This window comes from Rhyacophila brunnea, unplaced genomic scaffold (assembly GCF_057557595.1).
Source record: "Rhyacophila brunnea isolate RB1 unplaced genomic scaffold, BYU_Rbru_1.0 scaffold_1, whole genome shotgun sequence".
Classification (NCBI taxonomy): domain Eukaryota; kingdom Metazoa; phylum Arthropoda; class Insecta; order Trichoptera; family Rhyacophilidae; genus Rhyacophila; species Rhyacophila brunnea.
The window spans coordinates 45806620-45820985 of record NW_028232751.1 but is presented as its reverse complement, the minus strand read 5'-3'; the positions used below and the strand labels follow the sequence as shown (position 1 = coordinate 45820985).

Here is a 14366-nt window from a genome sequence, read left to right as displayed (position 1 = left end):
TATTAAATTTCCGCACATGTTGACAACATTTCTCAAATTTAAGCGAAATACAATTTAAAAATAAACTTCATGTTTTTTTCAGTTTGACAACTAAATTCACAATGTTTATCAATTATAATATCTCTCCAAACTAGCTCTGTGGGGATTTAATATGCGTGGTAGGGTGGAAATCGTAAAATATCACGTTATCACAGTTATAAAAGTGGAACTGATTTGTAAAAGAATCGCTAACTGGGTAGTATTTTCACCATAGTTAATAGAATGGCTCTAGCCTCTGTGATCATTCTACATGATTAATTTTTTGGAGGTTTCTTATTCAATCACCATTATATTGATAATCATTGATCTATATATTATGTATTAAATTTAAATAAAATTAATAAAAATTCTCGAATGGTTATTGAAAAGTTTTCATATACTATATTATGTTAATCCAGTGAAAATGGGTTTATAATAAAATGAGTAGGTATAGCAAATACTTTGTATATTAAAATAATTAATAAATATAATAAAAAATCTGCATATTGATTGATTAAAATGTATTGAAAAATAAAACATATTATTTTGTTGAGCATATTATCAATATCACATCGACCAAGTAATATACTCTAATATCACAACATTTACGCTTTAAAATAATTTACGCCTTATAGCCTAGAGAAAATAAAATGCTTACAGGTTACGATCATTGGACACTAAAAAACAAACAGTACCTGTAAACTTCCAAAAAAGAAAAATTTGTAATGCCCCATCTGTAAGAATTACTAACACAGTCAAAACAATCAAAAAACATGTTGAAATACAAGATGACTGCAAAAATCCTTCCTGAAAATAAAAAAATAATATTGAAATCTACGCCAAAAGCAGAACAGACAATTAAGAGTAAACTTGGATATCGGGTGAAAGAATACACTCAAAATAAATTTGGGTACGAGCACTTGCTAGAACAAAGCCACGGAGTCCAGCGTACTCTTCATTGTTTGTATAAATGTAATTGTTAAAGCTTACGCATAAATTGATGGTAACTGACCGCATCCATAGAAAAAAATCTTGAACTAAAACAGTGTGAAAATCATTAAATCTTGTTGTCGTATATGAAAGCCCGGAGCCCATAGCGTTTTGTTGGGGGGACAGGGAAGCAGTCTACTATACCTTTCCAACAGCAGAATGCTCGATTGGGCCCGTCCGTTGTCCAAACGATTGTATCAAAACGCAGGTAATTCCAAGATGGAGACTCTCCAAACACCTAATCTCTGATATTATAAAAATACAATGAAATTAGAAATATTCGTTCAATTATGTGTGATATAATATGAGTAATTTATAAAACAATGTGTTTAAATTGATTGAAATTAATATGACTACCAATTGAAACGTGTTTAAAACACATATGATAGTGATTGTCAGCCGGGTCTGCGAAAATTCACACAACCTAACGACAAATGTACAACTTGAATGATAATAAACTAAAAAACGGTTCAACATAACCTATTTTTAAATGACACATTTTGAAAAGCCATTCTTGGAGCAACAAGGAATGAACGAATCCAGTTGTCAATAATGAACGTTGCTACCAACCATGCATTAAAGATTTTGTTTCTGTCAAACCGTTTAAAATGTGCACAGTATCGTTATAATTATAGCAGAGTATTGAGCTATTGCTGTACTATTTATTATTATGTACATTTATTGCTTTGCCAAAATGTTTTAGAAAAATAAGACGTATGTTACAACAACTCGTTTATCAAAATTATTAAGAAGAAAATTTACCGGTAGTGACACCTACAAAAGAAATTGGGTCTAACGAATAGTTTATAATATTATGCTTTCATCATAATGAGTTTCTGACAAGTTGCATTGCTACAATATGTAGAAATGAAAAAAAAAAATGATCATAAAGTTTAACATAATACAAGTCACAGTACAAATAAAGTTAATTATGTACGTGTAGGAATCTATAGGTAGGTAGATAGGTGATGCAGATGAAAGACAGTCGTGGTTGTTCGTGATGATGGAGAAGCGAGAGTTTATTTACTGTTACATCAGTACAGGGGTAAAATCGGTACAATATAATAAATACAATGACAATAGGGTGCGATGTGTTTTTCCCGGGAAGAGAATATTTAGGAAATAACTATTACAGATACTGCAGAAATTATAAATACATTGAGCTATTTACTGAGTTTGCCACTACGGGAAATGAATATTAAGAAATTCGTAATTGCGGTCAGTTATTTAATATTGCCGATCAATATGCTGACACGGCACGAGTTGTTTATCCCCATATACATATATTATAATCAAACAAGCTATCCATCACAAGTTATAATATAGTCACTCTTAGGGCTTTACACTATGCTATTTATAAGTATGCCGAAATTTTTCATATATTACAGTATAATGAATGATATGGAACTCATAAACCTACCTATCGCTCAATGATATTAACCGTTCAAATGGTGACTACCCATAGTCATTTAACTCCAGATTTATAATTGATAAAATCTGTGTATAAAGAATAATTATTATTCTAGTGGAATGCTATAATTAAATGAACAACAGTAATGAAAGAGGCCAAATCTGCAAACCTTGAAGTGAGATGTGGTTCTTGTAAAATAGTGACAAGGTAATCTTCGGATTGATTTACAAAGCGATTTATGATCTTGTCATGAATAAATGCAATAGATTAATAATTATATCATATTTACTTTTGGAATGCTGATCTGTTTTTCATCCGAAGAATTTGTTTGAAGAATCACACAATGACAGTCATTAATTAAGTTTTACGTAATATGAAAACGTAAGAATAATCATAAGAATGATAAAAATCTATGTATGGTTTTTATTATGGAATGTCGAAGAAAAGGTGATTATAATTTATAATATAAACATATCCATGGTAATTTGTTTATAGAAATAAAGTATATTTTGAAAGAAATAGAAATGAATAGAATTAGTGTTGATTTATTTAAAAATAAAGGATATGAACACAATTAATAAAAGAGTGATGTACGAAAGTGGATTAAACGAAAATAATATGAAAACAATAATATAAATTAATATCAAAAAATTGTAACAAGAAAATATCTATCGAAAATTTCAGAAAGTAGATTGGCATTGTTTTCAAATAATCATGTAACTCTCGCAATGTTATTTCCAGTGACCGAGCAAGAGAATTTGGATTCATTCCGTTTAATCAATGCTTGTAATATTAAAAAATTATGTAAATAAATGCCCTTTACTGGCAGTGAAACTAATTTGCGAAAATTACACAATGCCTAAGTACAACAATAAAGTTCAACTTAACAATAACACAGAAGCCATTTTTTTAAAACAAATCAAAATTTTTAGTCTTGTCTCTCCTCCTGTTCATTAAAAAAAAAAAAAATGATGAGACGTTCCTTCTCCTCGCAGTGTCTTGTGGATTATGAGGCGTTGGGGTATTTAGTGGTGAGGAGGCATAAAAAAACAGGAAAGATTTTTTAAATTCGATACGGAAATGAAAAAACTTATAAAACAAGAATCTCTAGAGTCAATCATCAAAACTTTCAGTTCATATCCTGTAACATGTTAAGGTAAAGGATGGCCGAGTGGCTTAAGCATCGGCTTATAACATCGTGGGTCATACAAAACAGAATTAACTGAAAATGAATTGCGATGAAACTTTTGTCGGTTGTTGTGCGCACACCTCCAAAGGTTTCTAAATTAGTACAACCAACTTCTTCTTCTATTTGTATGCATTCCTATACCATTAATCCGATTGCAATGTAACTTTGGTGAGTCGTGCGCACGCCCTTAGAGGTATAAATATTTTAAAGAACATCAATTTTTATAAAAATATAAATGTGTAGATATAACTTGAAATCATTTTTATTTATATTTTTTAATGATATTTTTAAAATAAGTACCTATATATAAAAAATATTAAAACTATGAATTAGTCAGAAATCTTTTTATTTTATTATTATTAAAGAATATAATATTTGGATGTTTGTATGTACCGTCCTGGTGTCGGTTTTTCTTTAGACAAATTCACACATGTAGTCGGATTTCAACAAAATTTGGAGGGTGGACGGAGGCTGACGAGCCGGTGTGCGTTATCATTGTCTCGAATTTCAGATTTAACCCGTTGCACCCCGGGGACAGTTTTACGGTTTTTGCGGAAAAAGGCCGCCGCGTACAGGTCCTTGAAACGCGGCAGTTAATGCTGCAAACCCCATTTTCATAGAAAATGTCGCTAGAATGTGTATATTTAAAAAATATTGGCGTTTATTTCAGCTCGATCGGGGGTCAAATGGCAAAGTTAGATGCAAATAATTGTGTTATTAGAATCGCTAATCGGTAGGGAGACAATTGAGACAGCGCGGCGCGGGCAACAAATGCTGCCAAATTTTCTAATGAATCCAATTCAAAAAGACTCAGCGAGACTCACCCTATGTGCAATTTTCAGCTCTGACAGATTGTATATAGACAATCTGATGATTTGGCGTAAACATTTCTATCGCGATTCCGTATTTTTTAAATTCAATCCTTTGCAGTATACAAATTAAATTTAGAATTTTTAATTTTCAAATATTAAGCCATTCCACTCCTGCAGCCCGATTCAGTAACTAACGACTCGTGTGGGACATCATAGTTATTCGCCAACGTGACATATGTTATCGAAATATGGTATGTTGTAACTTTATCACTACCTGAATTAGTCATAATCCGCGTCGACATTATTGCCCATACCAAAGGGCACTCGTGACTAGAGTCGCCCATACGCCTTGAGTCGGTGGGCATGCGCGTTGATGCCTCGCGCCGATAACATAGTTATGTTTTGAGCTGTCAAAAATGAAAGGCTAGGCTGCGAAAAGATACTATTTTATTATTGGGCTCGCGAGAATAATTACATATTATTATTTTATATTTCGCCAAAGCATTGCTATATATCTGTATCATTCACCCAATTATTGTAAAAGATGTCAATCCCAGAAATAGTTACTTTTGCTGCACTTTTAGAATCACATAATCATCCGCGAAACAGATTTTTTAATTTCCGGTTAAACCAAGAGCTTGTGAGATATCTTTCACAAATTCTGACGCAATATAGGTATAGTATTGTATATTTTGTCGTAAGTTTAATGTTCCTACCTACAAGCGTGAAGAGTTTCCAATGCGAAAATATAAATATGGTTGTACAGCTTAAAATTAATCGAAGACGTAGAAGATGACATTTTGACCCATCATGACGTTTATAATATTATATCCATGGAGAATTAAAAAGTCGTAGGTAGGTATAATGTTGAGACGAATATAACCTTACCTGATTTCAATTAAGATCACTTAACTGAAACTTCTCCTTTCTTTTGCTCGACGAACGATGTAAATTCGTGTACCTATTTCCTGATTTACATGTGTATTTTGATATTTCGTTTCATATGTGACAGTGACCTTGAAAATCAAAATGTCAAAATGAATGAGTATCGCTCACGGAAAGAACACGGAAATTACGCTATACCAATTAACAATAAAGATGCCAAATTATATTATTCGCGATGTTACTAGTTATCTTGAGTTCAATTATGTTAATATTTTATAATGAATAAATACCTACATAAAAATATATGTTATTGAAGGCACTGTGTTTATTTTATATTTATACGATATTGTATGGTTTCGCATTTATGGGAGGTTATTTTCTACGTAAATAACTATATCATATTATACTAAATTAATTGAATATTTAGGTATTATACACAAACATACCCAACAAAAATAATAATTTCGTTTGACATTTCATCTCGTACCATAGACATAAATTTTCTCGGTGTTGCCAACTGGTTACTCGCGAGTTAAAAGAGTCCTTAGCGAGTGGCTACCAGAATAGGTATTATGGTATACGACATGAAATGGGCGATAATAACTTGTCATGTCGTACAATTCTCGCACACACGAGTCGATAGTTACAAAATCGGGCTGCTGGGCAGCGGCGGGTGATACTGCTAGTTATTGTATAAATGCAACATGCGTAGCACAACTCTGCATAGCATCGCACTTTTTTTACCTGAGGAAGCATTTCTTAAAATCAATATGATATTGATTATATTTTAACATAATGTCACGTTTAAGTGTTTCACTATGATTCCACAAACATGATAATCTACCCTCAATATCTGCCAATAGCAGTCTTGTGTATAGAATAGATGCGCAGGGCCAGTATATGTAATGTATGTCATTTTCAATGGCCGGTTTTGTAGGGCGCTTGTGGCATATATCCGGTCAAGAAGAAATGAAATCGGCAAACCAGTCCACAATATCAGCATAATTACCTATATAATAATAAAATGTCAATACTTAATGTAATAGTGTGTATGTAGATGTGTTATTTTTGTCAATTTGGTATACAAACTATCCCGGATAGGTAACAATATTGTGTTCTCATATTTCATTTTTAAAATCTGAAATTATGAATGAAAATTTATTGACTATGCAGTGTTTTTCTCTAATAATTGGTAGGAATAGTGAAAATTGTTTTTTAGGAATGGGAGATTAAAAAGACTGGTTTAACTGTACCATAATGAAAGTATGTACAGTTGTTTCCTATGCTCAAATTTAAGAATAGCACACAAGAATATTATTTTCTGAGATGGTCGGACACTCAGGTGGTAAAATTTCCGAAACGTGCATTCCTAAATTAATGTTTAGACAGGTGCAGGAAACAACTGTAAAAATATCAATCAATGGACAATAACAAATTATTACAAGACAGCAAAACCTGAAAATCAAACATAAAATTAATCAAAGATAAATCTATGACATTACGCATGAGCATTTTACATATCACATACTGATGACTATAGGGCCATATTTGTCAATTATTCATTTTTCGTTTTTTTACACAATAATATGAAATTTTTAAATGTCTTTTGATAGCCAAATAACCAAACCTCTATGGTTAAAAAAATAGTTGGGCCTATATCTAGAGAATATACAATTATAAGTATTGCAACATCTATTTACAGTTATAAGGTCGGGCCACATCTGCAACTAGCATGACTAGTTGAGATTGAACCAAATTTAAAGAAATGCCTGTATGATAAACGTTTTCAAAAAATTATAAAGATTTATTAAGTCACATTTTAACATCAAATGGCGGTTTCTACAAATTTGCAGTTGGGGCCCTATAGTTGTCAATATGCCATATGTATGTGTCTATTTTTACAGATTTCCTTTTTGTATTTGTGAAAAAAAGAGAAAAATATCATTTCCTTTCGAAACAGCACAGCACTGGGCATATTACACTTATTCAAAATCATGTAAAGTATAGAAATTAATTATGAAAAATGAGTTTTATTTAGAAATGCTGACGTCATTCTACAACAATAAACATAATATGTATGTGTATGACATAAATAATTATAAATGTCAGGATTGAATTGAATTCTCTTCTACTCCATACTGACTTAAACTATTTGGTGTATTTTCAATGTATTGTAACTTTTGGAAGTTAATATTATTAAGTTTCTATATGTACCTACTTGCTCTACATTCACTATAAAAAAATATATTATATTCACTAAAACACCCATTCTCAACAGCTGTGTCGTTGAAGGTTGCTAGGTGTGTCATATGGAACGTGTTTGACCGTATTATTTTGCTCGAAATTTTTAGAATTGGTTTGATTTTGTATTTGGTTTTTTTACACTGAGTATACACTGTGACAAACCAAAAACAAAAATACAATATTGTTTGATACTCTAAGCCATGGGTGGCTAACCGCGGCCAATGGGCAGCATCCTGCCCGTTGGATGTCAACTTGTGGCCCGTGGAGCAGTGAGAAAATAAAAATAATATCAAATGCTGCCGCTAGATGTGCTAATTTCGCAAACTAAGATTCGATATTGGCTCACTCGAATTTGAATTCGCATGCAAACAGGCACATACTCCCAAATGGAATATTGTGAAATATGTTGCGATGAACAGTTAAAGGAGAAATTCCATCAGGTTGGTTTGGAAGAGTTTTACATACATGCTCTAATAATGACCTCGCTATTTGGAAACACTCTGAACTGCTTTTTAGTCGGATGAAGCATATCAAATCCCGAGTGAGAACATGAATCACTGATGTGCATTTGGATAACTGTTTGCGTGTAGGAACAACCTCATCCGATATCGATATTGATGCACTTAGTTCTGCCGCACAAAATCAAACTTCTCACTAACATTTATTATTTTTATATTATTTTGTTTATTTTTTATTATTTAAAAAAAAATCTAATAAATATGTTTGATTCTCATCTTTGTTTTATTTTATTTAATAAGTATATTTTATAATATAAATATTTATTTTTTGTTTTGTGTAATAAAAAAATCAGTTGTGCGGCCCGGTAGAAAATCTAATTTTTAGAATCTGGCCCGGCTGCTGAAAAGGTTGGCCACCCATGCTCTAAGCCATGGTTTCTTAACCGGTGGTCCGCGAAAATTTTTGGTGGGCTGCAAAAATTTTCTGCAGTTCAAAAATAGTTTCCTGGAAACCGAACATTTGAAGTGGGGTTGTAATATATTTCGACAATTGTTGTTTCAAAAATAGTGTAAATATAAATATTTATTATTTTATTCCAATGTTGATGGTCCGCAAAACATTTTTTGATTTTTTTGTGGTCCGCGGATGTAAAAAGGTTAAAAAACATTGCTCTAAGCCAGTGTTTCGCAACCGGTGTGCCGCGGAGCATTGTTAAAAAAAACACAAATAATTTTGTATATTATACAATACTTACTTAATAGCCAAATTTGCGTACATGGCTGGTAATACATCTGAGCACCTGCATGAACTTAATAAAACAATGCAAGGTCAGAATGAACAAATTGACGTGATCTGATAAATTAGAAGGAGCTAAGACAAGGATCTCTACCAGACCACCAATGAAAACAAGCAATTAATTTTGGATCCATCTCAAAAACATTTAAATTTGCTTCAAAAGAAATTTCATCATTACTTTCATACAATCAATATGACTGGATTCGAAACCATTTTGCAACCAATGCCGAAAATTCTATAAAAGCGCTTATGCTATTTTCTGGATATCGGTTAATGAAGAATATCCTCCTATTTCTGACAAACTAAGTAAGTAAGGCTAAAGACTTTTACGTTTATTGAAACAAGCTCAGGTATCATAATAATTAGTCATTTTATTGATATACAAATACATGGGAAAATGTACATTTGGTTCTTCGTCATGCGTTATGTATATATAATTTTTTATCAAATAAGTAGGTAGGAATGCAATTTTGGTACTCTGGGGGCTCTAGCCTGGAGGCCCAAGCTCAGGGGGGCGACGTGGCAGGTCAAGCAAATAAGTGAGATAAACACAAATTACAAATTTGCTCTAAGAGCAAAAAAAAGTTTGTTTTACTTCGCTGGCATTAATATTTTAATACATACGATTGTGGGATACAATTTATTATTTTTGTATCAATACTTGACAAATAATTAGGTGTTGTTAAGCCGACAACTAACCATTATTCACGCGGATGTATTAATAAATACAAAAAATCGCTAAACATAGAATCAATACGATTGATTTTACCTCGAACACCATTTGAAAAACGCTATTTTAAAGTATCACACTGTGTTTAACTTTAGCGATAGGTAGGAGTATAAATTGTTTAACCTGTGGTGTGCTGCGGAATTCTGGGAAGACCTTTAGTGTGCCGTGGGTGAGAAAAGGTTGTGGAGCACTGCTCTAAGCGACTTAAGCTTAAGCAATTCTTAACCTTATGTCACCGGAATCAGTGACTTAGTAGAAGTGAGAAAAACATGTAATGTGTACATTATTAGAATGCCTTAGTTAAGGTTAATTTAAAATCAATATCTCTGCATTTCACTCAAGTTATATTATGGTAACAAACTGATACTGCATTAATAATTATGTAGTGGGTAATCTCATGCAGAGTGGTACAAAGAGGTGGGGACAAGGATAGGATGGCACATCATTAGCCAATTAGAAGACACCATTGTCATTTTATAGGTTATTTTTGAAATCCAAGATGTTCTTGAAGATGAGCCGCAATGATAGGTGTCATTTTTTTATAGGTCACTATTGGAAAAGGGTTGAGAATCCCTGCCTTCCTGTATATCTTAGTTACTAAGATATACAGGAAGGCAGGTATACCTAAATGGTTTTTCAAAAGATTGCCTATGCAAACTACACTAACAATCTATGTTATCTGTCTAATAACTAAACTAAGGTTGAAATTGAACTGAAGTATAGAATGCTACCTGTAATTTATGGAAATTATTTTTGTATTATTTTAATTAAACGTTGGCAGTCAAAGTGTGTGGTTACATAAAGACAATTATTATTATCAATGTACGTACATACAAAAATAAAACTGCCTTACTAGGTTTCATATTAAAAAATGATTTACTATACTTAGTAAAAGAAATGATAATAGTTCTCTTCTCGCATTATAACATTCACATCTGATAATGAATCGTTTTAATTAATGTTTTAATCATAAAATGGATTCAATAGAAGAATAATACAAATGAATTACGATTTTAAAATGTGCGCCAATAGCAAATTACGCCAAAACACTATTAATATAATCAACAGAATCAAAAATCATGCTTCAATAACTCTGTGTATGACTATCCATTACATGAAATAGATTCAAAAAACTCAATTACATACCATATACACCAAAAATAAATGTTTCTATTTAATTTTTGTTCAAAATAAACAGTTACAGATTTCTTCACACTAAATTCAATGGAGCTCAAATTTTGATTCCGTTTACATACATAAAAGCGTACCAAACGAGTCACGATCAAAATATTTTTTTTAATCTTCGTCACTAATTTGATAGCTGTAAACAAAGCCCAATGCTACCTCACTTTCTGAAATTACGACAGAAGAAAATTCTTTAAATATATACTTAAATAAAAATAGTAAGGGTAAAAGCATTGAAACATTTTATATAGTAATAAAAATAATAATTGGGGAATGAAACAAATCTGTTTCATACATAAAATAAATACAACATATTATTGACATGTACCTTGGCTTCATCTAGTCTTCCCAGAGCTTTCAGTAAGTTCCCTAGGTCGCTACGCACACAGTACAGTTCCTGAAAATAAAATAATATTATCAGTAACGTTTTTAACGTCACACTTAAAAATCAGATAATGTGAAGATAAGATATATATTTATCGTTGATTTTTTACCCATGCACGTTGAAGAAAACCTTGAGAAGCACCCCTGCGCATCTATTCTATACACAAGACTGCTTTCGGCCATTATCGAGGGTAGATTATCATATTATGTTGTATTGAGGTATTATAGTTGTTACAATAAGTTAGCCGTTAAACAGTCAAAACTGCTCGTTCACTCAAAAATTTAGCACAGCCAAGAGAGATGTTAAAACAGCACTTATTGTAAAAATTATAATACTTCAATACAAAATATGAAAAACTACCCTCGATAACGGCCGATAGCAGTCTTGTGTATAGATGCGCTGGTCGAATATACGAACAGTGAAAAGTTTGGAAGGCATTCATTATGTTGCATAGATAAATAGCACTTAGACGCCAAAATGCAACTTGGTTCAAGCATCAGCTGGATTCACTATTACGGATTTGTAAATACCAAATTGAACACTTACAGGGTTATATTGCAATGCGGTGATGTACGCTTGGACAGCTTGTTCCATGTCACCAGCGGCTACCAGGGCTGCAGCAAGGTTAATGTAGCCGTCGATAAAGTCAGGCTTTAACCGTACGGCATGTCGGTAGTTTTCCAAGGCTTCTTGTAACTGACCGCGTTCTTTGAAAACATTTCCTAGATTGCTGAAACCACAAACAAAAATTAAATCTTATAGGAGAGCATCTGCATTGGAAAGGTAAATATAGTTGCTTAATCTCTAAAAGTTGTATGTCGAACTGGACTAGACATCGTCTTGCTTACGTGTACGTCTATGTCTAGTTGGACTTGACATATGAAAATGATGAATGTTTATCTATTACCTCTGGAACCTCTTCCAATGGTTAACTCCGTTTAGACATTTTTGTGGGTTACGCCACTTCTGCTCTGACCGCCTCAATTATACTTATTAATTATAGAAAACTTATCCCCTAAAAATGTCAAAAAGGAGTGGATGTGATATTTCAAATACGATCATTAAGAAATCCTGCGATAAATTTAAATTGGAATGGCTCTCTGAAATCATCGAAACAGAAATGCGATCTTCAATGCATTCGCAAAAAGTAAGAATTGGTGATATATTTGTTTATTCGGAAACAGATGATTGTGTCAAACACATCATACGCTCTGCAGCAAATATGCAAGGAGAATTCACGTTTGGAAAGAAGTGGATTGAATGGAGGTTGTATCTTTTAAAAAGGAATTTGAGTCAAAAAGCACACTGGGATCCTGTTAAGAAATTGAAAAATTTGAAGAGTTGGACTTTTGAAAGTAATAACTGTAAACACGTAGTTAAAAATTAATAAGAAAAATATTTGTTGCAAAACCCCATTCGTCAGGGTGAAAAGAAACACATTTTTTATAAATGTTTATTTTGCATAAGTGTTTATATTGAACAAAAACAACCCAACATACAAATATATAGAAAAAAACGTTCTGCAAGTTTAGTAGGTATTTAATATATTTTATTAACGAATGATTTTTTCTCTATTTCCTATTTTTTATGTATTTCAAAAATTATCGTTAGTGTTATTATATAAAATCACTGAAATTAATAATTACCTTAAAAATATGTTTTAATGAAAAATTTACCGCACCGGGTGACACCAACCCTGGTTATACCACTTGCTCAGATGCGTTGATGATCCACACACACAATATAAAAATTAGACGGAATGTTGTATACAACATATTAGTCCGAATATAACATGACTATATTTGAGATGACAGTTGAAAGGTGAATATTAACTTTGGAAATGTTTTCTGATGCTTGCAAATTGTTAATTTTTTTCAAGTTTATATCATAACTTCTTCAAATGGCTTTATTTATCGGAACTTTGTTTTATCCCTTTTTTCTACATGTTATTATTCAGTAGCAGAATATAAGACAAGGAAGTGTCAATATATAAGAAGAGAAAATTGGTTGACATTGGTAGAGGGTGGACAGAGGAACAGCAGCTGGAATCATTTCATTATCAATTAGTTCCAGAAAAGGTTCCCTTAGACTTAAAATAGCTGTCCTGAAATAATAAATAGTAATGGAGGCAATATTTTCTCAGCAGTTTTTTGATAAGAATTGGAAATATGGCAGTTATATTCTCACATTCAATATTTCTAGATATCTCACATAGAGTTATCAACCAGTGTTCTAAGCATAATTATTTTTAATTCTAGGCAATACCTATATGCTTCAGCAAGGAGAGGATTTTGTTTGATGGCAAGCGTCGAAAAGTGTGCAGATTTGTCTAGGCGGCGGCATTGGAAATGTATTGAGGACAGTAAAAGTAGCACTCCTGTATTTGCATTCTCCTGCCTCCAAAGCTGCATACAATGATGTTCAGCACTGTCATAATCACCGGATTGATATTCTCGGTGAGCCAACTCCAATAAGCCTGTAAAAAAGGATTATAACATTTCATGTTTATCAATCATAACTGTGACACATATGCATGAATGCATCAAGCATAAAACAAACCCAGACACTAACCAGTTCTATAAACTGTTGTGTGCAAGATATTCTTATTTAATGAATATATCTACTACATGACCCCCACAAATGGGGGGGGGGACTGAAAGGGCTCAAGCCTGGGGACCCGGCCATAGGCGGCTAGGTATGGCGGGTTGACCAGATATGTGAGATAAACACACATCACAAAATTGCACTTAATAGTAAAAAAATCGTAAAAATAACGAGCTAATCAAAGTACAAAAATAATATTAAAATAGATTAAACATAATACATATTTAGTTTTTCAGAAAATTTTCGGTTACAGTGCCACAGATGACCGCATGACCATTTATAATTATTTTTTGGAGGAAACAGTTTATCCCATGCAGACAATAATTATATTAAATATTATAACTTTTTCTGTCAGCGAAGATGCTTTTCGATCCAATAATTGTTAATTTAAAGCTTGACATTTTCATACATTTTGATATATCATTATCACACACTAAGGTTAGATTATGTTTGATTAAGTTGGGTTAGATTAGGTTAGGTTGGGTTTGGTCTAAAAAGAAAGTTATAAAAAATGATGCGGTCATCTGCAGCACCATTACCAAATTTTCAATAAAGCAAGTAAACCTGAATAAATTCGCTGTACGTTACTCGTTGAAACTGTGCATGTATAAATACCTATACTTTAAATTGCATACATATTGTTATTTACTAATGATTTA

At 32.3% G+C, this 14366-nt stretch overlaps 1 protein-coding gene across 1 annotated transcript in view; it reads right to left on the bottom strand.

Annotated features, from left to right (window-relative positions):
* sxc (O-linked N-acetylglucosamine (GlcNAc) transferase sxc) overlaps window positions 1–14366 on the bottom strand; it is a 90775-nt gene that overhangs the window by 75837 nt on the left and 572 nt on the right. The window contains exons 2-4 of the mRNA XM_085945122.1: window positions 13369–13579; window positions 11650–11833; window positions 11047–11115 (exon numbers count right to left, since the gene is read on the bottom strand). Coding sequence (XP_085801248.1) covers window positions 11047–11115; window positions 11650–11833; window positions 13369–13579 — 464 coding nt within the window. The remainder of the gene's footprint in view (window positions 1–11046; window positions 11116–11649; window positions 11834–13368; window positions 13580–14366) is intronic.